Here is a 23,220-nt window from a genome sequence, read left to right on the forward strand (position 1 = left end):
TTGCAAAGCTTTTACTTTAGGGTGTTTCAATAATGTTGTTTCTGTCATGGAGATCTTTTTCATGCCGTTTCTGATTATTTTCTCTTCTTTATGCTTTAAGTGATGGGTTGCTTAACTCAGTTTTGTTTTCAGAATAATCCACAGCCGGCAGGTTATGCTTTGCTTTGCTAACGTTTGTCTAAAGTTAAAGTGAACATTCTGCTTTACGAGGAGTTTCATTTGAATTCCCATGCCCCAAGTATGTATTTAGAGATACTTTTTGTGGCCTCCCAGTTTTTTAGGTATTATGTAAGAGCCAAATGTGCTATTTCAAGTATTGCCTTAGAAGACAGGCAGAGAAGGAACTAATTATACCTGCTTTTGTGTATTGTAATTGCATTGTTCTCTTTGTTGCTGTGTCTTTGTTAGAATGTTGCTATTATTCTACTAAAAAGGTAACAAACAAGGATGTGATCTGTGTATGAGGAAAGCAAACATTGTTCTCTATTTACTGCAAGCAAATAATAGGATACCTTGGTTTGATAATAAATGCTTTAGGAACCTGGTTAGTGACATGAGATAAAAGAAGGGTATACATTTTGTCTTTCTGAATTCTTGACCTATCAAAACTTAAGTCAACTACAACTCTTCATCTTTTCCAGCGTTGACAATTTCTGTTTTCTCTCTTTGTTTGAGTATTTTAAATTAACCCCAGTTGCATTCTTAAATTCTTGTGACCTTGAAAATAAAGTTTAAACTAGGAGCTGCAATAACAGAATTGAATCTGACCAAAATAACCAGAATTTTTTTTTTTTTTTTTTGCTTCAAAATGTCAATGTGTGCTCAAAGTGCACTGGTGAATTACGCTTATAGCATGACTTTAACAGGGGTCTTATTTATGATACTGATACTTGTTTGTGCCATGAGGAATTGATGGAAATCTGTCATCAGTCTAATATTAAACTATTGTGATTTTTTTAAAAACTTGCTGACACTTTTCAACACAAATCTGTGACTGCAGCTAAAATAATCCAGTCTAATATGAACACTTAAGATTCTTCACTTCAAGGTGTAAGGTCTGATACCAGAAACCTGGGTTGGTGCGTATTACAAATCATAGCAGTAGCTGCTCTATTATGTGTGAGTAAAAACAGTGACAGTTTCCTTCTGAGAAGAATCTTTACTATGTAGTGTGCTGGAAAAATTGGTGGTTTCCATTTGTTTAAAATTTGCATGTTTCCAGAAGGCTTAAATGAACAGAGAAGTGCAAAAGAGCATGTTAACTCTTAGCTGACTTTTAAATTTGGCATCTGGTTCCCTCAAAAGTATGGGGAAGATAATTAATCTACATTTTGGTCAAAGATTGGTTCAAATTCTACTTTGAGTTAAATCACGTTTTAAGTTAATCACTTGAAATGCCAGTTTTACAAAATTATATAACCTAAAGGCTTGACCAAGAGTACGTCTGAGTTGGGTACAAAGTACTACAAAAGATGAAGTCACAGTTCCAGCTCTTATCCCCTATTTGAGGTGCCAGACAAAGCAGGAATTAACTAAATAGATTAATGAACAAAGTTGTTGTTCTGTCAGACCTGTGAGTTTTCACCATGTTAATGTTCCAGTGGATGATAATGAATTTGGTTCAATAGCTTATGGTTGGCAGGTGAAACACTTTTGAAAGTCAAAAAAGGGGATTGTAATGAAGTTCTCTCTGAAGAAAACTAAATTAAGGTTAAAAATTCTCATGCTGTTCTTTATATTGCAAGGAGAATTGGGATTATGCCCCATTTAAAAAAAAAAAATCAGTAATTAGTCAGAGCGAGGGGGAATACTGGTATGATTTTTTTTTTCCCCTTCTGTTACACTTTGGGTATGATATTCTTTTTAGCTCTGTAAACAACTATTACATTGTGTTAACATAACTTTACTCCCTATAAAACAGAATCATACATTTTGTAGCTCTTTAACTCTTTAAATACAGCTGTAACATCATCAGAAATATATACACAGTTCCATACCATCAATTATGCATTTGGTTCTTATGGGTTAAACAGATTAAACATGTAGTATATTATCAAACCTATGATCAGACTTTTAAATGCACAATTAATGTTCCTTGCAGATCCTGTTTTGGCAACTGTCACTGAAGCATATCTGGAGCAGAGTATAGTGCTACTGGACTGCTGCTGTGTAAATGATCTCTCTGATGTTTTGAAAGTGCTTTGAAATGATAAATTGAAGGAAGTTGCTTCTTCTCTGTGGCAGAAATTGCAGGAAAATTTTTAGATGGTCAGAGACCTTCCTACATGTTTTATTGGGCTTTGGTAGTCTGCACCCCCCGCCCCCCGCAGCCTCTTCACGTTATCTTTGACCTGTGCTTGTCCCTGCTATTCTTGTTCCTTGCCTCCTTTTCTTTATGTTAACTGGAGAGAAGAAGAGTCTTGTAGGTAAATTCCCTTTGACTGTGATGTTTGCTGCTCTCATGTCAGTTTGTTTTCTGAATGCTGCATCTTTTTTTTAGAGAACATCCTTGCCCCTAAGGATTTTCTCAACTCTATGATTTATTTTTGGCTGAAGTTAAGGTAATAATACAGTAAATGATCAACAAAAAAATACAGCTAAAGTTGTTATGATGGATAATATATGGAAGTATGTCCAGTGCAGGTTAAGAATTTTTTTGTTGGCATTTCTTGCACAATATCTTCTGCTGTCAAGTGGTGGAGCAGTTACTAATACAGAGCTGAATGTGATATTCAAATAAGTCAAGTGCAAATCCACTTATCCAAGCCTATAAATCTGAGAAGAATTAAAAATAAAATGGAGCATGCATGCTGTTGGTGAAGCATACAGACAAGTTTTCTTTTTAATGGGAAGGTTCAGCAGTTTTTTTTCAAGACCTCTGTTTCATAGTATCAGGATACATCTTTGAAATACGGTACAAAACAAAACAACTTCTAGGCTTTGTTGTTTAGTCCAAGTCGTGATGACTGTAGTTTTTTTATTTAGTTTAGGTAACAGTAGCCTATATAATGCATAAATTAGGAGGCTCATTAGCATCCTCTTGCATCTAATTCCTATCCATAAATCTGTAGTAATCTAGGCAGGCCGCTGAACTGGTGTTGCTTCTTAGCCAAGCAGAAGAGCTGCAGCTGATCAAAGTGCTTTCCAAGATTTTAGAAAACTTTGTGGTGTAGGAGTACAATGTGGATTTGTTTTATTACTGAACCAGCAGAACTACATTTTAATGTCATCCTCTTATGTTTATATATTTGCCAGTTGAAAGCAAATTTGAGTTTGCTTCTGTCTCCAGCCTTTTCCTTGCTGTCTCGTGACTCTTCATCAATAAAAATAAGGTTTCTGGGAGAGAGGAGGCTGATCTACCTAGATTTAATCTCCTTTTTACCTAAATATGGTTGTTTGCATGACTTGATTATTGTAAAATTGTTTCAAAATAAGAATAATCTGACCTATATTCATTTTGAGTTATTTTCTATTTTTGTTATTCTATTTTAAGTTCTTTTCTTTCTAAATGGTTTTGGAGATGTATATTAGAGGGCTTGTACATCTCTGCCTAATGAAAAACAAAGCATCTAATCACTCAATAAAATTACTGTTGAGGTTGCAGTGGCTTCAGACATAGTATTTGTTCTTGGTCAAGAAGCTGCTTATCCCACCCTTCAGTATTATTCCCCAAAAGCTGATCAGAAGTGCTTATTGTAGCATTCATGTTTTCAGCATCCTTCTTACCAACCATTTTATTATTTCTGTTGAAGATCCATTTACTTCTGGGGTGGTGAATGTTTATATCCAGTCAGTGCTGTGCTTGAAATAGCACTGAGGGCTTTTTTCTTTGTTTCAAGAACTAGTTTCTTGCCTTTACAGTCTTTTCAGCTTTCATCACATGGCTAAAGTGATACATACTGTGTCAACTGAATTTTCCAAATAGATGTAACAATTTTTGTTGAATTTCAGGAGGTTTAATAATAAATTTATGCTCTTGCCTACTGAGATGCAACTGGAGACTCATGAACTCAAAATTGGTTACAAGATCATTTGTTGTAAGTAAATAAACCCACTACTTAAAGAAAAAAAAAAAAAAGTCCTGTCCTTTTTCCAGGAGTTAGAGAGGGGAAAAGGAGTCCCATCCCTATTGATGCAGTTTTCTCTGTGCTTTCTCCTAAATGTCAGTGTTACTAAAGAGCTACTGATTCATGACCCTAGGAGTTATAAATTCCAGACAAAATGCCATTTACTGTTGAATCAACACCCCTGTGACTTTAGTGCTATCCCCACGATAAAGTACCTCAAGATAAGCACAGCTAATACATTCCAATATCTGCCTGACCAGCCTTTTTTTGTTTGTTTTTCCTACAAAAGTGTATCCAGCAGTTCCACCTACCAGGGCATATCTTTGTGTATAGCACATGGATCTTCCTCTGCAGTAAAACATTCAAAAAGCAATTGTAGTCTGGATGTACCCAGTGTTTCATCTTAGTGTTGGTGGTTGGCCACAGTAGATCTCGGAAATTTGGATATGAGGAACGTCTGCCATGGTAGTTACAAAAAAGAAATGTTAATATCGTAGTTAGTGGATTGAAAACCCAGAAGCTTGAAAGGTGAACAGGTTGGAGTAATCTTGGTGGGAACTCAAGGTTATGCTCTGCAGACATCTTGGAAAGAATCTTTGTGTTCATGTATGACATTAAACAGCAGTTGCTAGACCTTGATGTAGAAGGGAGTGTCCTCTTGAGAGATGAGGCCTCTGGGATGAGTGAAGCTCTTCTATCAAATACATTGTGAAGCAGCTGGTGCTGAATAAGCCTACGTGGGAGCTTGTTGACAACTTATTCATTATTCTAAACAAAATTCCTTTGCAGTCTTCCTCAGTTTGCATGTGATGTTGCAAATTACTTCATAGTTTATCTGATAAACACGATGTTCTTTCATAACTGCAAAATACCCTTAGAAAAAGCTGTAGGTGCATTAGTCAACATAAAGATGCCAAACTTTCCTGGCAAATACCAAGAGTTGTTTGGCTTAAGTGCTATGGTATGTTGTGCTTGAGAAGAACTGCAAGACCAGTTTCGTTTGTTGTTGTTATACCCTTTGTGTGCTGCCCTTTAGGTGCATGTACAAAGTTGTTTGCTGAAGAAGTTGGAGCTAAGAATCATGTTTTATCTGCCTTTCGGAATTAGTATTGTAAAGTCTGTGCTTATTCTGCTGGTTAGAAATTCAAATTTTTGCTAATATTTTAGGTTTTTTCCACTCTTTTTCTGTAGATAATGCTTACTGTGTTGTTACAGTTTATTCATGACCAAGCATCGTTTGAAATTGAAAGAGCTTGGTTGTGTCTCTCATTTTAAGGGCTCTAAGGTATGAACTAGTTAACTGATGTGTACACTTGTGAATCCATAAATAGTAGTAGTTGTTGCTTCATTAATTGCACACAATATTGAAAAAAAAAGTCAAGATCACTCGTTAGGAAAAATAATTTTCTATCCATACCTTGCTTGTTACTGTAATGGTTTGCAAGATTAAGATGGAGTCTTTATTTCTATCTAGGCCATGAGAATACTTTATTCTTTTTTTTTTCCCCTCTGATTTAGTGATTTGCCTTTAAATATTTTATGGATGATCTTGCTCTGTTCTGCTTTTGCGAATAAGCTTTGATGGAGAAGTTTGTTTTGCTCTAGGCTTTGCTGGTGCTGATAATGGCATTTCCCAACTGGTGGTTCGTAAGACAAAAGCTGGCTGGTGGCAGCAGCTGTGGAGATGGCACACGTGGGCTCGCAGTTATGAAATCCAAAGGATGTGGAGACCCAACAGAAACCCCGGAATTTGTAGACAGAAACTTAATAGAGCAGCAGGTTACAGCAGTTTGTAGCAGCAGTTCCTTCTTCCACCTAAGCTTAAGGAAGCACCTTGCAAAGTCTTTGGAGCTACTGTCTAAAGGTGCCTTAAGTACGTGACATGACATTGTCCATCAAGTGGCTTAGTTTCTGTTGCACAGTCAGCTGAGCGCACTAATGAGTGTGGGAAAAGATGGACCAGGGTCACGGGCTGTTTCACGAGTTGCTGGTGGCAGGAGGCTGAGAACTGATGAATTAAAACTCAATTTAGTTGTGTTGGTGTGTTGCAAACAAGCTCAAGACAAATGCGTTTTGTGTTCTGGCATTTCAGTATTGTTTACTGAGGATATGATCATGTAGTAGTTTACAAGAGACTTGAACTGTCTGTGATTCCCCAAACAGAAGAATGGTTTTAGGATATGTTCCTTTCTCATGTCTAGTGTGGACATGACCTATATGCACAATTATAAAATAAAATGTGAAAAAAATAAATAATAAAACTATGAAATATGACAAAATTTGCCAAATTCTAATATCCTTTTTTCTTTTTTGTAGAAATACATTAACTTTGAAGTGAAACTAAACAATGGAACCAGACATTATTCGAATGTACTCTTCATCCCCTCCACCACTAGACAATGGAGCAGATGATGATGATGAAGATGAATTTGGAGAATTTGGAGGATTTTCTGGTGTAAGCACTGCCGGTGTAGCTTTTGCTGATTTTGATACACCAGACTACAGTCATCCAAAAGAGGAGTTTATACCCACAAATCATTTCATCCCACTCCATGATTATTCTGACAACGTAGCTAGCATTGCAACTTTCACATCTGTTAAAAATGTTAAAGATAAAGACTGCATTGCGGAGCTTCCTGCTCTTACTAAGGAATTTTCTGATACATCAGCTGTTAGTACCAGCAAAGAAAAACCTAAGTTTAGAACTTCAGGTACTGCTTTAGAAGATGTAAACAAAAGAGGGGAACAAAGAGACAACACTGGGAAATTGGAGAGTTGTTCTTCTTGTGTTGTTAAAACTGGTATAGCAGTTGAGAGCCAGGATAAGCAAATAGACGCTTGTAATGGTGAGAAACTTCCATGTCTAGAGATTCTAACAAACGGATTTGCAGGATCGGACCCTGTAAATCCTCAGGGAACAGATGATCTAGACAATATTGGTGACTCAAAGGGACTGAAAACTGTTAGCGCCCATAGTACTGAGCAAAATTTGAACTCAATGCCCAGCTCAGGTGAAGACTTTGCAGATTTTGCTACATTCTCAAACAAAAAACCAATCCATTTAGAGGGAACAGGACCTACAATATGTAGTGTTGTTAGTGAAATAGACTCTCTGAGCATTCAGGAGAACAACAGATTAAACAGAGTAACTTGTATTGAAGAAGATGTTTGCATTTCGCGAATTAGTTGTGAAGAGAGTCCATCCGCACTGGAAGATAATGAATTTTCAATTTCTAGTACATCTCGAACAACTGGAAGTTCAATATGCACTACTGAAAATGGAGAACACAGTGGGAGGAGAAGACAACACGGCATAGAGAATGGCAAAGATTTTACTAAGCCTGATGACTCTTTGGGAACAGAGGACATCACGGTTGATAAGATCCAAAGCCTAAGCTGTGATCTTGTAGAAGAAGAATCAGGTGATTCAGAAGGTCTTAAGAATGGTGGAAGTAGTACTGAAATTGTAGCTTGCAGTGACACACATGATGATTTTGGTGATTTTGGTTCAGTCAGCAGTGCATCTGCCACCTTCATTAATGCTCAAGAATCAATAAATGCTCCAGATTTAGAAGGAACTTCTGAACAGCCTGCACATATTAGTGAACCTAATGATGAATTTGGTGAATTCAGGGATACAAGTACTGTTTCTCAGCAGCCAGCAAGGTTGGCTCAAGCTGAATTAAATCAGGCTGCTGACACTTTAGAATGTGATACTACCAGTAAAACTTCAGGCTTAAACTTCCAGCACACTACTGAGGTAGAAGATGGTGATGATAGTGAATTTGGAGACTTTGATTCGGTGCCAAAACGTCAAGACGAGAGCGTTGCTTTCCAGGACTCTGACGACTTTGCTGACTTCAGTTCAGCAGGTTGTAGCCAGGCTACGGACTGGAATGCTTTTGAAGATGAACAAAAAGACAGCTGTTCTTGGGCTGCCTTTGGAGATGAGCAAGCTGGTGAATCTCATCACAGAAAAGAGACATGGCAGTCACATAGGACAGATGCATCTGCTAGGATTGATGGTCCAGTATTACACAAGACTGACAGTTGTGCTTTATCGTCTTTCCAAGGAACTACCAGTAAGCAATCTCAAGAGCCAGCACCTTCAGTTCAGGTAAGGGTGATTTTGATTTTGTTTGTTCAGTGTTTTTCTACTCCTGTGCATACAGCTCTTCCTGGTTCCTGCTTCTGCATACAACAAATGTTTGGATAGTCCTTGTTTGTCTTGTGGGTGAGACGAGCTGATATGAAATAATATGCTGGGTTTGCATTTTGTGTGTTTTGCACTTTCACACCGCTCGTTTTTCTGCAGGAAGTATGATGGAACTTGTATGCATTTGTTTTGATGATTGTATGCGGTCCTTTACATGAACTGATCAAAGGAATAAGCCATCATAAACTTTACAGAGCCTGTGATAGTTCTTCCTTTGCTTTGGTTTACTGCCTTTTGAGGGGAGCATTCTGATGTTGCCTTTCCGTAGATTAGTGGTGTGACTGGAAGCTGAGATTACTGGTTCCCAAAATTTTTCATCACCGTTCTCTATCATATTTTCAAAATCTGATTTAAAATGACGACTTGATTTGTAACTAGCTGCACTCATTTGCTTAGAGCAGGGAGCACGATAAAATACGACCTATGGTTTTCGTTCTCTGGTATTCTAGCTCCTGGGAAGTCAAGCATTTAAAAGTTATTTAAAAATAAGTCTCTGTACGTTAATTGCGGGAAGCTCACTCTGTGTTATAGCAACACCACAAAAATAGGACTGATGATTTCTTAAAGCTGTTGCTATATCTAATTAGAAGTTTTGAGGAGGGTGAAGTAGATTTATTTCTTACCCCTACCCCCTGGGTTTTCTGCCTTAGTTGCTAAGTATTTATTAATTTGTAACTAATTCCTTCCTGGGTTTTTCACCAGTCATCTCTGAGATCTGTGCCTGCTTATATGTAATTTTTAATATTACTTTTACAAAATTCAGAGCAACAATTTAAAATTCTTTTCAATGCTTCTTTTTAACCATATCATCCTGTGTGAGTAGTTCAGAGTATGCGCTGTCTTTTTGAAGCATGCAGCAACACCAGCAATAGAGTTAGTGGTTAGTATGTCTCAGAAAGGTTTGGATCTTCTCTGGCAATAAAAGAAAACGAGGTAAGTTCCTCCTTCCAGGACCTCGCGTAGACTTGGTGACAGCCCAGCCTCTTTCCCTTTCCTGCCAGTGACAGGTGAAATGGCTTTTCAGAAGAAAATTGTGCCAGCTGGAGCTTTGCAAGCATCAGCAAGTAGAATGGAGCTTTTGGGACTTAGTGCTGCTTTCTTGTCATGGTAAAGATGTGGGCCTCAGCTCCTGACACTTTCTGCTTGCTGTTCTGTGCGATGACCAACACACCAAATTTCAAAGTGGCTTCATGAGGGGGGAAAAAAAAGGCTCACAAGTGAACCTGCAGGTGGACTTTTGTGCCTATGCAAAACCTTGCTCATCATCACCTGAATGTGTCGGTCCATTTTTCAAGTTGAAAACATGAATCTATTGTTACCTCTTCTGTTGATCACTCACCCATAAAACTGGAGAGTACTAAGGTCATTAGAGCAATTAATCTAAATTGTTCCTATTGCCACTTGAAAGACTGTCCAGAATCTGACAAAGAAGTGAGGTGGGGAGATGATTCTAGTAAATCATCCATTTTTCTATTTAATCATGCTTTTAAGGTATAGTCTGAATGCTTCAAACATCTTTTTTTTGTACGATTTTCTGTAATTTTATGATGGAGTTTCAGTAGAAAATGCTTCTGAATGTGATGTTTATAAAAGCAGAACCTTCAGTTTCTGGGTTTGTTTGGTTTGGTTTGGTTTTCCCCTCCCCAAGTCTGCCTTAACAAAAGATAAAAGCCAAGTTACAATGGAGGTTCTTTGGTGATCTGTCATGAAGTCGTACAGTAGTTTGGTTAGATTGTTAAGCAAGATTTAAGACTTATTTTTTGGTTTAATTCCTTCTCTTCACGCTACAGCCAGTTCTGACCATTTGGATATAAAGTGATGTTCTGCCTCCCCTGCCAGTGAGGAAGTACAACTCAGAGAACTTTTTACACAAATAAGCTGTAGAGGAAGTTGAGCTGGATATGTTTTTTCTGTTGCAATAGCTTCCTTAGCCTTGCAGTGACAGTTGCTACTTTTTTTTTTGTTTTTTTCAGTTAACACAATAGCTACACATTTTCAAAACTTATTTTGTTTTTTGTAGGTGCTTTAAGTTTTGGAAGGATCTATGTTTAAAAAATTGCCTATGTTCTGTTTCCTCTGTATTAAAAGTTGACTTCTGGAGCTTTGATACAAAAGCAGAAACACATTCAAAATAAAGCTAGAAAGAGGTAGGTGAGCAAAGTTGTTTTTATTACCCTGACCAAAGAAGGGTAGGGAGGAGCAGATCACTTGTAGCAGTGTGTTGCTAGCAAAATGAAAAAGCACTTCCTGTAGCAATTTGACTTGAAGGGAGCAGGCTGTGCAAGAGAGAAAGACTGCGTGTGTTAGACACTTGAGATAGATGTGAAAATTGAGACCTCGGCATAAGCTAAAGGTGAACTGGGATCGTTTACAGGATACTGTATATACCTAGTCTGTAGTGTTGAGGCTAGGAGAGTCACTGTAATGTGGTAGTGAAATAATTTTGAATGGTGTATAAACAAAAGTCCCTGATGTAATTCTTCAGTTTTCAGTTCTTCAATTCAAAAATTCTTCATTTTTTCAGTTTTCAGCTTTTGTATACTTAGCCAGCAGCATTACTGTTTAAATATGGAAATTGTGTATATGGCAACTTTCTTCCAGCCAGAATGCAACATGAAAGGAAAGTTATTTACCAGTAGTTCAAGTTTCCCTTGTCAATGGTCACTGTGTATTTTCTTTTCTGCTTCCTTAGTTTGTGTATTTTGGATATAGAAGCAGCAGCAAAATTTTCTATTTTTTGAATGTGGTCTTGATCATAATGTAGATTGTAAACAGGCAAACTGTTTTAGAGATTGTAGGTTTGGTATAATGTTTAATTAAAAAATAGACTTTGCTAGAATTCGACTAATAAACCCATTTTTTCCTTAAAATATTGTCGAGGGTTAAGATTGCGGGGTGACAATAAAACCCTGGCAGATGTATTGTTAGCCCCCTCTCCCCCCCCACACTCCCCCCTCCCTCTCCCCCCTTTTCACTAAGGAGAGGCGATTGGGAGGAAAAGAAGCACAGAGTGAAGAGAGTTAGAAAAAATTAAAGATGTTTTACTAATGCTACTAATAAGAATAGAGAAAATAATACAAAATATACAAAACCAATCTTGAAAGTCTCAGCAACTGCAGAGCCGGCACCTGAAATCCTGGATTAGACTCTGCAGCCAATCGGAGCTGGATTCAGTCTGTCACTAGGCCTCAGTTCGCAGGGACGACTAGCAAGGTCCTCTCCTAATGTCGGCCATAAGCAGAAGGGAAAAGGGACGAGATCCTCGTGATCTCCCACTTTTATATGAAGTATTCACGTGAATGGAATGTTATACACAGTTGGTCAGTTTCTTGCTCACTTGCTTCTCGTCGCCCCTCTTGCGAGATGTCCATCCGTGCTTATCAATAAGTTTGCATTCCATTGCTAGGTTTACCAAAACATGTGTCTGGTTCTCCAGGAAAATGCAGCTAATATGAAGGCTTTAGCTGAAAGGCAAATTCACTAAAAAAGAAACTTGTTTTTAGCAAAACCAGGACAAATATATAGACTATAAAAAACCAAAGGGAATAGGTCACAAAAATAGCCTTATGTAGTGACATGTAGTGGCAAAAAGATTATTATGTCTTTTTGCCTTTGGTCTCAGTCTCTCTGAATCCTGCACATGATCTGAAGCGTAGGATTTGTTACACGCTGACTGCTTCTATTCAGTAGTGGAACAGCTGCGTGGAGGGGAGAAGAAAAAGGACATGGTGTCATGATATTCGGATAAAATGCCTGAAAGAATTTGTAACCCCTTAGGAAAGGTTCCAGTTCCAAAGGCTGATGGACACAGATACGCAAACTGTTATTTGAACCCATAGTAATACTGCTGTATACCCTAATCATTTAGTGTCTGTCTTCAGCTGAAAAATATGTAATACTTGGTTTCAGTATGGCTGTGGGTTTGCATTAAATATAGATTTGCCTTTGTGTTCATTAAAACTGATTTAGGGTGCAGCGGTGGGTGAACTCATTGATCTAATAAGTGTTGAGCAAACCTGCACTGTACCATATGCATTAACCACCTTTATGTGGTTATGTTTATAAGGAATAACATAAGTTATTCCTGAGTTATGTTTATAAGGAATATAAGGCTCATAGCACAGCTTTTCCCATGAGATAGTGTTGAACGTGAGTCAGCTGAGGGTGCTACTCTGTTGTGTTGTGCATTAAGAATATGTATAGGACTTAGGCAGCAAAGCACAAAAGCAGTTTTTACCTGTGGTAATTGTGGGTGGGTAATACAGCTGGGCCTTGCTGTGTTCAAGGAGTATAGACATTGCTAGAGGAGAAAGAGATTAATAGTGGCTTGGTTGGAAGGCCAAAAACTCTTCCCTGATGTAGCTCAGACTTAACAAATCCTGGAAAAGGGAGGAGGGGAAACCTGAACTGTCCTCAAAGTAGGATTTAAGATCCTTTGCTTTTTAGAGAGCCTGTGCTGACAGGCTATACCTCTTCAGATTAATCAGACAGTGTGGATGATGTACAGTTACTAAGCCACAGGTATGCATCAAGACAAAGAAAACCCTGGATCACTGTTACTTAGAGGGTACTTTGTCTTGGGCAATGAAGTCATCTTCTCAGAAAAAAGTAATTATGACCATAAAGGCTTAAGCCTCCCAGTTCACTAAGATAAATTTAAGATAGTGTTGGCTAAATTAAGTTCTGACAGTTGGGAAACAACTTGCAGAGTAAATATATCTGTCTGGAAAGGTCTGGGGTTTTTTAAGTTCATAGCACAGTTCTTAAGTGTGTGCAGCTGAGTAACAGTGAAAAACAGACCACTGAAGTGAGTCCATAATTGCTGTATTTCAGAACAGGCTGACTGAGGGGATCTTACCAAAAAAATACAATTTGGGAGGGGGTTGTTTTAGCGCTTCTGTTTATATTCCATAGAACAAAATTATTTTACATCCTCTATACATAGGTTTTGTCCACTATACTTCCACTTAGAACCTGACTGAAAAGTTAATACAACACCACTAGATAACATGACCAGCTGAAATGTGGAGTAAATTTTGTATAGTCTAGATAAATAGCTGATGAACTTTACTTTGCCTGCATGGAAAATGCAAGATTTGGTATGTTCTTCAGCTGATAGAGAATTACCGTGTGAGCCTTCCATCAAGAAGGAGGGAGACTGCTTCACATTTCTACACTGAACTTCCCTGCAGTTTGTAACTCTTTTATATCAAGCAATAAAAAGAGCAGAGAAGTCATTTTCTTCTTTCTCAATCCACTAAATTTTCAGATTTGCTTTGCAGCTGAGCTTAAGACCTTAATAGGTACTGTTTAAAAATTATTTTGGCATATCCAGGGCTATCTTTGCCTTCTTTAATTCTTTAAATTATTGTAAAAATTCTCACTCTTCTTTCCACGTTGGTGAGGGTTTTTAGCTCTTGTGGCATCCTCTTCTTGGCTTGTAAATCTCAGTTCAGGACCAGTATTTCCATTATTAGTTACCTGCAGTAATAAAAATGAAAAATTTCTGATTTGGTATGGAAAATAATTTTTACCTCTAAGAAATCTATGGCACCATCTTAAATTTACCTGCTTTTTAAGGCTGGTAGAGAAAAGCCATTGTATTTGAATCATGAGAAGTTAAACTAGTGTGCTTTGGAAGCTTTGCTTCTCATTTTTTTTCCTCGGGAGTTATTGCTATGTGGAAGGCAAATGAGATTCTTAGTTTAAGCGGTCCATAAACCTTTCCAAAGAAAAAACTGCCCCCATTTAACTAGGAACTTTGTTTGCTTAAGTGTGTTTAATTAACTGTTAGCTTTGCTTAAAGATTTTGAGACCCACTGAAATTGATTGATATGTTCCCATGGTGAGTTGCATCCATTGAAATCAGTGTCTCAGCTCCCCTGTGTTATCTGCATGGCCGTGTTGCTTATCTCTTAAGGACAAAAAAAGAACAAAAAATTAAATAAAAGAAGAAAAAAAATATCACATGCATACAAAAGTCCCTGTGTGGTGAAGGTACAGGAGCATATGGTGACTCAGCTCCACACTGGCAAAACTGTTGCTGGAAAATATGGTTTGATTGTGAAAAAAACACAGCAAAGGGAGTTTCTCATTTAGCCTCTGCCTTATTTTGTTAAAATAGTCATAAATACCTGTGCTAGGTACTCTCTAGAGCAGTGGGTTTATGATTTAAAAATAAATAACATCTCCCTGGTTAATCCGTTTCTTGTTTTGGCTTCTGCCCCCTGAGCTTTGTTCTGCCGTTTTTTGAGAGCCTTCACTCATCTTCTGAATTCTAACTAGAAGCCATATGGACTTAATTCCTTTCCTAAATCGTGCATTTAGCATCTTGGATTCTTCATGTGCTCATTTCTGTCTCCTTTCTTATGCTTTTCTATCAGATATCTAAATAGTCTCAAAAATCTGTCTATTACATGAGCTTTATTTATTTGTAGATCCTCCAGTTTTGTGCTTGTTAAGTGGAAACAGCACAGATCTTGAGTCTTGCATCCTCCTGGCAGCAGGAGAAGGAGGGCTGAAGGTGTGCTCTGCTTTTGACTTTTGACTCTCCCCCTTCTTAAAGCACCTCCAAAGACTGCCAGAGATGCTGCGGGTTGTAAGCAAGAGTGGGGTGGGGGAGATAAGGGGTTGCATTGAGGAATGGGGCTGTCCACTCTCATGGGAAATGGGGAGGAAGGAGAGAAAGCGCCGCTGCACCCCCGAACTTCCAGTGTGAGGAGAAGGTCACTGGAGGAGCTCTCGCGTCTGCTCCACTGCCCATGTGTGATTGTGACCGTGGAGAGAAGTGAGTTTCTTCCCTTCTTCCTTGTACTTAATGTTCCCTGAAATTTCAGCAGTGATATGGTGAAAACTGCAATTCCTATCAACTGTGGCCCAAGTAAGTTGTCTTTATGGCAAGTTTTCGTATCTCCTCTTTTCAAAGCTCTGAAGAAAGGCAATGCCCTGTTGCCGGTGAGTTCACGTGGAGGTGTCTGGCGGGGGTTTAGTGTGCTGGGTGGGCAGTGTAGATTTGCTGTGTTGAAGAAGTTCATTGATTCTGTAGTATCATGGTGGTGAAGAAGAGAAAAACAAATTCTGTAAAGCAAGTACTTTGGCATTTCAGCTCTGAGGGCTGGGCATTGTCCCTTATTTAAACAGCCAAGGAGATAAATTTTAATCCTGTGGCTATCATTCTCATTTGAAATTCTGTTACATCTGTGATAATTTTTTTGTTTCAGGTGATGATTACTATGTGTCTTAGGGGTTTTATAAAAAACTTCTATTCTTTCCCAGAAACTATGGGCCTGTTTGGAGAATCGTGGTTAATTTGTAGAATGGCAATTGTAGCCTTTCTTTACATCTTCAGTAAGTGCCTTTAAGAATTACTTTTCTCAAATGGCAGTGCAGAACACTCAGCTACCAAATATTTTTAGTGACATGAAAAGTGGAGAAAAGTTCTTGTTTCCTTTTGTGCTTTTTTTTTTTCCCCAGGATTTTTCACAATTAAAGACATGACACTACTGTGAATGGCAGAAGTAATATTTTCTTACAGTCTGTTTTGTGTAAACAGCAGACTGACATTTATAAAAGGTGGCTATTTGCACTAATTTCCAAAAATCTTAGTAATGCTCTTTAGGCAGGGGAGCTGTGACCACAGGCTTTCGCTACCAATTAGAAGAACAAGTTCAGCTGCTTCCATTAGGTATGTTGCCGCTGCCCATGGGATGTGTGTATGTATGAGCAGCCCTGTGTCCTTTTGCACACATAGAATTAATTACTCTGGTTTGCTATGGAAACCATTCTTCTCTGTCATATATAAATAAGGCCTAAGCATTTCTGGAAATGCAGAAAAGATGAAAGGAAGTGTAAAGAATGCTATAATTGAACTGTTCCTGAAACTTTGGCACAATTCTTAAGCTCAAATTTGAAATTAGGTGCTGACTGAGATGCTGCTTGGTTCTTAGAAACTTTCTGTTAATATTTTCATTACCTAAGCAGCATATTCTTAGTTACTAGCATGTTCTCAGATGTTGATCCTTTTCAGGAAACGTGATGCCTTGCTGTTTTCATTGTGCAGTGCCTTTCATCTGCCTCTTTGTTTTCATTGGGATATGTATTCCTGCTGTATTACAGAAACAAAGTGAGCATCAGCCGTTCGTGTTAATGGCAAGTGATGTAGTGGAGGCAAAGTTTTAAAACATAAGTAGAGCATTCTTTACTTTGCTGAAACATTACAGTAGAATCTGGAATACTATTCAGTTTTACTTCCCAAAATTGTAAATTAGTGTCTTAGTTCCATTCAATGAACACGAAATAGCCTACAAGCAATGTGACAAGTACTGTAACTTATAGGATGGTCAAAATGATTGGGCATTAAGAGATGATTAAAAGAATTATATACTGTAGAACATGAGCCATTATGGCCAGTATATACCAATGAGTTAACGAAGAGGAAAAGAAAAAAAAGTGAGTCAGGTATGCTGTGTAATTCACATCCTTTTATAGTGTAATAATTATGGTGTTTTGACATTAGGCTTTGCAAATAACTGAACCTGGTGTCTGTCTGCATCAGGCCTTTCTTTCACAGGCAGCAAAACTGAAGAGCTGATGTTCTAAGCAAATTAATGTTCCTGCTTTTTGCAGTTAGAGGCTGAATAGGGTTCCCAGTTCCCAACTCATCATCCTGACTCCAATAGAGAATCAAGACACTATGATAGTGCGGTATTTGCCTCTCTGTTGTGTTTCCTGTACTGTGTTTGCTGATGGACATGGTCAGTGGTTTGCTTAATTGAGACAAGAGATGAGGCAAATTTTCAGATAAAAATTCAAATGAGAAGTGTTGTAAATAACTATTATAGTTATGAAGCAGATACTCTGCATAATGGTTTGTCCCAACTGTATCGGTTGGTCTAATTAAAATCTGTAACTTTCACTTGGTTCTCTGAACCTTAAATAATTTCAGTTGTAACAAAAAAAGCCCAGTGTTTGAGGTTTATGTTTGTAAATGCAGAGTTGCTGCTGGAATATGCTGCATCTCCACAGGAGGGCTCTGCTGGCAAGACTATATCAGCAGACACTGGAGGATGCTGGTGGGAGTTTCTCCTACTCTGTTTCTTTTCCATTTTCCCAGTAGATCAGCAGGTGTTGGAGCTGCTGGATGCTGCCCTGTGTGCAATGCAGCACAGCATTGGAAAAAGTGCCTGTTGAGGAACCCCAAACTAGAAATAGAAAGGACTGCTTTTGTGCCAGGCTTGTGTCTCCTCCCCTTAGCAAGAAGAGAGATTCAGGTGCTTCTGGTAAAATACATTTTAAAAGGCTTTAATTTCATTTTTATGAGCATATCTTGCAATTGGTACTTTTTAATATATGTTAAGAGCTTGCTGGTTACCAGTTTTTAATGAGTTGAGTTTGGGGCAAAAATATACTCCATGTCAGTGGTATGTCTGTCTGAGACAGTTCATAGAGCTATAGTGAAGTTGAAATTCTGTGTCTGTATAGAAATACAACAGAGAGAAGAGACAGAAATGTAGGGGAAGAACTTAAAAAGAAGAAAATATACTATACTTGTCAAAAAAATAGGAGATTTTTTTGTTCCATGGGGGTGGAAGGTTGTCTGAGGGTCTTTTTGTTTTTAATATTTAATCCAGCTGCAAAGTCCCATTGTATGCTGTGGAATTAAAATGCTTGGAAACCATTAGTACCAATATGTGCTGTTTATATCGCTGGGACTCTGTCTTACCCAACAGCAGTGATTGTGGCTCTGGTGGAGAGAAAAACAGGAGACATTTGCTGTGTTATGAAACTTAAGAAGAAACTTAAAAGTTTGCCATTCTAAGAAGCTGAAGTTCCCTTTCTCTCAAGGGTTGCCAAAATAATGGTGACATCGAGACACGGTCGCAACTACTTTTGACAGGCAGAAAATCCCACCTAGCATCTCAAAACCGTGGAATGTAGATCTGTAGCCCTCCTGCAAAACTTCTGAGTATTTGCATTTCCACACACTTGGTGTGAGTTTGTATTATTATGTAAGGCAGCAGAAAGAAGGTCAGATGAGAGTAACATTGATAAGGTTGTGGTTATGCAAACCATGCTGCTATCTGGCTGGCTTCTTGTGCAGCTGAAATGCAAGTTTAGTGTTCTTGTTGTTCTTTAATTTATTTGGCTAGGATAGAAGCATTCCCAAGGTTGTCTCTTGACCCCTGAAGGATTACAGCATTCACCATCAAGTGTCTGAATCATGAATGGGAGGAAGGGGGAATTGCTTGGAGGAAAGTAATTCTTCTATTTAAATAAGCAATCTCTAATGTGTGAAAACATACAAATTGGTTTGGTGGAAGAAATTGAGGCATCTAATATTTCTTCTTTGGTTTTGGCTTTTTTGGGGTTTTGTTTTGTCTGGAGAAGTACAAACCAAATCTTATTAATATTTTTTTGACAGCATATTTAAATGCCATAGTCTTGACTCTTCTGCATTATACCTGATTATCACATGAAATGCAGCAAATGAAGCTGGGGGTTATAGTTTTCCTACATCTGAGTCATTGTTACTAACAGTTTCTTAGGAAGTGTGCAGTCTTTGGACTCTAAATAGTTTTTCCTTACCATTTTTGAAGTTGTTATCACACCATGAGCGTGTTGCACATCAGGCTGAGTTTTGTGAGACCTTTAACTGCGTATATCTTATGAGTGAAACTGTCTTCCGAATCAATGTTATGTCTCAAGTTTGGGTTGAAGTGCATCATCATCATGTGAAATCATATTGTTCAATACCAAGCTTGCTGAAAAAGTGTTCAGTAAAACCTTTAGGATGTGTAAATTTGGAGACTTCAACACTTAAATAAATATAGCTTAATACTTATTGCACATATTTTCTGCTAGTTTATAACAAAGAGTGACTCTGGTAAGAACTGTTGTGAATTCTTCTGTAAGAACTCACTTTGCAGAGGACAAGGTCTTTACTGTTTCTCAGTAACTAGCAGCTTGTACTTGGTGCTTAGAAAAAGTCTTGTGATCCTTTGACAACTATGTATTTTGTGGTAAGTGAAACTTTGTGTCAGCCACCTATTATTTTCCATCTTAACATATTTTTATAGTTTCAGACTACTTTTTTTTTAATAAGTTAACAAAACCTGACATAGGTGTTCGCTCTTTGATACAGACAACATTGCTAAGTCGTCTGGAACGAATATTTGAAGTCTGTTTTCCTTCCATGCCTGTTCTTGAAATTGAAGAAGAAATAAGTTCCTTGAATCATTTGTTGGAAGCGGGTGAAAAGCAGACGACAACTGAGGCCACCTTGGCAGATAGCAGGTAAAAAGCCACAATGCAAACAACTTAATTTGAAGTAGAAATGTGTCTTCTTTGGGAACTTAAAACATATAGCAGTAATTCAAAATGAGTTGTTTGCGTCAAGCGTTTTGAAAAACTATTGAGTAAAAGTTAGCTGTCTAGCAGAATGCTTGTTTTCAGTGACAACATATGCCAGGAGTATTTCACTTAGCATATCAACTTAGCAGCATATCATCTTCTTTTAAGTGATGTCTTGAAGTTAATTATAATATGTCTTATTAGTTACACTTGATAAAAATTGCTATATTTATTCATGTGATTATGAAGTTTAAGTAGACCCTGTCCTATCTGCTGTGGACATCATTTCCCAATAAGTCTGAACTATAATTGTTCTCAGAACACTATGCTCCCCTGGGTATTGTGCTTGGGCGTGAGTTTAATTTGAATTTATAATAAGTCACATTAAAAACTAGAATAAATATTCAAGGGTGCTAAGCTGTTACTCCACTTGGTAACTTGATTTGTGACGGGCTGTATAGGGAACTGATGGACGTCTGGACAGAGCTGCAGGATATCCATGATGCATATGGACTGAGATACCAGTGGGGTGGCTCCCACAGCAACAAAAAGCTTTTGTGCTCCTTGGGAATCGACACAAGAAATATTGTGAGTCTGTCAGTAAAACTTGCTTTCTGAATAATGGAGCTGCTTTAAATGTAGAGTCAGGTGGAAGTCTTCTTTTGTGAATGTTTGTCTCTTAATTGTGTAACTGTCCTGAATATGGCTTTTCATGGCAGACCATCTGACTACTTTTTGTAAGTCCTATTAATATTAAAAGTTGCTTTAGTTTTTAACCATTGTATTATTTTTAACATAGTTTTATTCTCTGTTATTAATCTTATACAAGTTATAACATACTGGGAAAGTATTATCATCACTGACACAGAAGCACTTAAGTAAATTTTTGTTGTTGTTTTATCAGCTCTTTACAGGCAACAAGAAACAACCTGTTATAGTACCCATGTATGCTGCTGGACTGGTAAGCTTTTTTAGTGTTACTTTTTGTTATATTTCCAACAACATTATATAATGAAAGATATTAAAGCACATTAAGCACCAAGTATGCTGAAAGCTATTTTTGTAAGTACAGTTACGCCTTAAGCATCAGTAGAAATGCTAGAAAAGACTCATCAAACGCACAGTTTTCAGTGTGTGTGCAAGCAGATACTTTAAGTGAAGAAACTATTGATTTACTCATTTCATAAAGCAAGCTATTTGTCTAATAAGGTGGGCTACATAGTCTAAGCTTAGTTTGAGGCATTTCCTAAAAAAAAGGAAAAAATTACTGAAGTAATATGTATGCAGCAATAAAAAGTTGTTGTTGAATTTTAGCTATTAAATACAAGGTATGGACATAAAAATGTCAACTAAAACTTGACATAAGAAACTAGATCATTCAGTGGTTGTCAAAAATTACAAAGGAGCATTGAAATTAATCAAAACATCAATTTGCATCCACACCTGCCATCAGGGAAGCCCTGCAACCAAGACCAGATGCTTCAAAGGAAGGTTAAGAACTGCAAGATAGATACAGTATTCTGTGACACGTGTGTAGGAAGTTCTCTCAGCTCTCTCGAGCATTCCTCTTTGTGTAACTGTTTCTCTGACAGACCATTAATTACTTGGTTGCATCTCAATATGCCGAGGTCAAGAGAGATGCATAGTAATGCTTTGCAGTGTTATTGGCATATTAATAAGGGACTCACATTTGTATATTAGGCTATTTATGCATACAAAAAAAATCGCATAGCCAGCATTGTTGTGTTGCCCCAAGTATTAGATAACAATAACAGGCATAATTTAGATTTCTGTAGATTGAAGGAAACTCAAGTAACCTAGTGCAGTAAGATCAACTGTTTTCACTTAAGCCAATATTCTGTAACTCCTGTTCGTCATTTCATATTTTCTGGAAACCTATGTGTGTGTATATATATATGCATACAAACACACATAATTTTTTTATGGTCATTCACAAATGGAAAATAAAAGGATTACAGTTTTCTTTGGTGTGTCTTAAACAAATGTGGTCGGTAGGTTAATTTTATAGAGTGACTTCTACAATCAGTTTCTAGAGCTGTTGTTTTCTGATGCGTCAAAGGTCAGCTCATGCACTTGTATTCTGATACAGAGGATAAAACATCTCATAGCAATTGCTGTTTTCTTCCTGTAATGTATTTGTGAGCAAGACTATGTTTGCACTCAACATGTGCAGTTATTTTTTTGCAACAGATTATTGTTGCTGATTAATTATCTCTTAATTTTTTTCTATACTTGTGCACGCAATAAGCTGGATAGAGATGATGGTGAGAGTAAAGTGGCTTGCTGCTTTCTGTTGCCACACTGCTTCATGTGTTTCTCCACTGTCCAAAGTAATTGATTCATCTGGTGGTTAAATTCTAAGCTCCCCTAGCATGGTGTAGAAACATTTGTGGGACAGCTGATCTTGGTGGCTTGCTTCCTGAAATTATTTTAAAATATACTAGTTGCAAATCAAATGGTTTTAGTTGGGGGTTTCTTTTCTCATACCTCGTTTTTCTGAGGTGGTTTGCATGTCCCAGTGCAAACTATGGGCTTTCTATAGATCTTTCTCAGCCTCAGTTTTATTCAGGAACACCAGAGTCTTCAGGTGTTTTTCATAGAGCAGTTTAGCTTTGAACAGTTTGTTTAAAATTGAAAATGTGTTTTAAGTATTTTCTTAATGCTTTTTAATGCATTTATTTCTATGTCAATAATTATTGTCCTTGCTATCATTCTGCAAACTAATAATTTGACTCGTTTCTTCTGAATTACCCAATTGTTGAAATAAAATGAATGCATTTGTGCCTTTCTGATGGGGCCATTTAATATTTCAGGAATAGTTTATACACAATTGGTAGGAGATGATGTCACCTTATCAAGTAACTGTTTCCTCCAGCTTAAATTACATTACTGAAAGTTGTAAACAGGCTCCAGCTAAGCACTTGGGTTCCTGTTACGGGCTCTAAAATGTTTCTTAAGCCTAAGGAACCATGATGATTCTCTCCCCTGCCCCATCTCTTTCTGTCCCCCTCACTGAAAGTGTCACAGGGATAGATGGTTGCTCCCAAGCCTCTAATGTAGGGTTGTACTACCTAGTAGTGTATTTTCTACTTTTGCAACTGTAGCTCTTGAAATATATAAAAGTGTGTGTTTGTGTCCACATGTGGGGTTTTTTTTAATCCTTTTTTTTTAATATTTCTTTATTTAGGGCATGTTAGAGCCTACCAAGGAACCTTTGAAACCAATATCTGCAGCAGAAAAAATAGCTTCAATAGGACAGACACCTCCTGTATCACCAGAGATGAACACATGTACATCTGATCAGTTCCAGGTAAAAAATAGAGAGAGAAGGGGGAGGAGAGGAAAAGAAAGAATGAGGGAAACAATGGGATGCCTTGCCTCTTTCTTCATATTTATTATGTCTACATGGTGTGTTCAAAGACACCTTGAAGTCCTGCTCTTGGATCTGCTTTTCATGTGTGACTGGAAAGGAGTCCGTATGATAAGACTGGAGCAGTTGGTGGCCAGCATTTAAGTCCTGATGATATCTGCTGTTACAGTTATTTGCTTTAAAAGAGAGTGGACAGT

The 23,220-nt window shown here is 37.7% G+C and overlaps 1 protein-coding gene across 8 annotated transcripts in view; it reads left to right on the forward strand.

Annotated features, from left to right (window-relative positions):
• The window catches only part of AFTPH (aftiphilin), a 47,318-nt gene that overhangs the window by 5,219 nt on the left and 18,879 nt on the right, over positions 1-23,220 (forward strand). For all 8 annotated transcript variants that reach the window (XR_010471890.1, XR_010471889.1, XM_005505356.4 and 5 more), the window contains exons 2-6: positions 6,384-8,184; positions 19,424-19,575; positions 20,094-20,220; positions 20,537-20,593; positions 22,841-22,963. Coding sequence is in view for 6 of the 8 variants with exons in the window: in XM_005505356.4 (XP_005505413.3) it covers positions 6,415-8,184; positions 19,424-19,575; positions 20,094-20,220; positions 20,537-20,593; positions 22,841-22,963 (2,229 nt within the window). In the remaining 2 variants the exon portion in view is untranslated. The remainder of the gene's footprint in view (positions 1-6,383; positions 8,185-19,423; positions 19,576-20,093; positions 20,221-20,536; positions 20,594-22,840; positions 22,964-23,220) is intronic.

The sequence above is a fragment of the Columba livia genome, chromosome 3 (genome assembly GCF_036013475.1).
Source record: "Columba livia isolate bColLiv1 breed racing homer chromosome 3, bColLiv1.pat.W.v2, whole genome shotgun sequence".
Lineage (NCBI taxonomy): Eukaryota > Metazoa > Chordata > Aves > Columbiformes > Columbidae > Columba > Columba livia.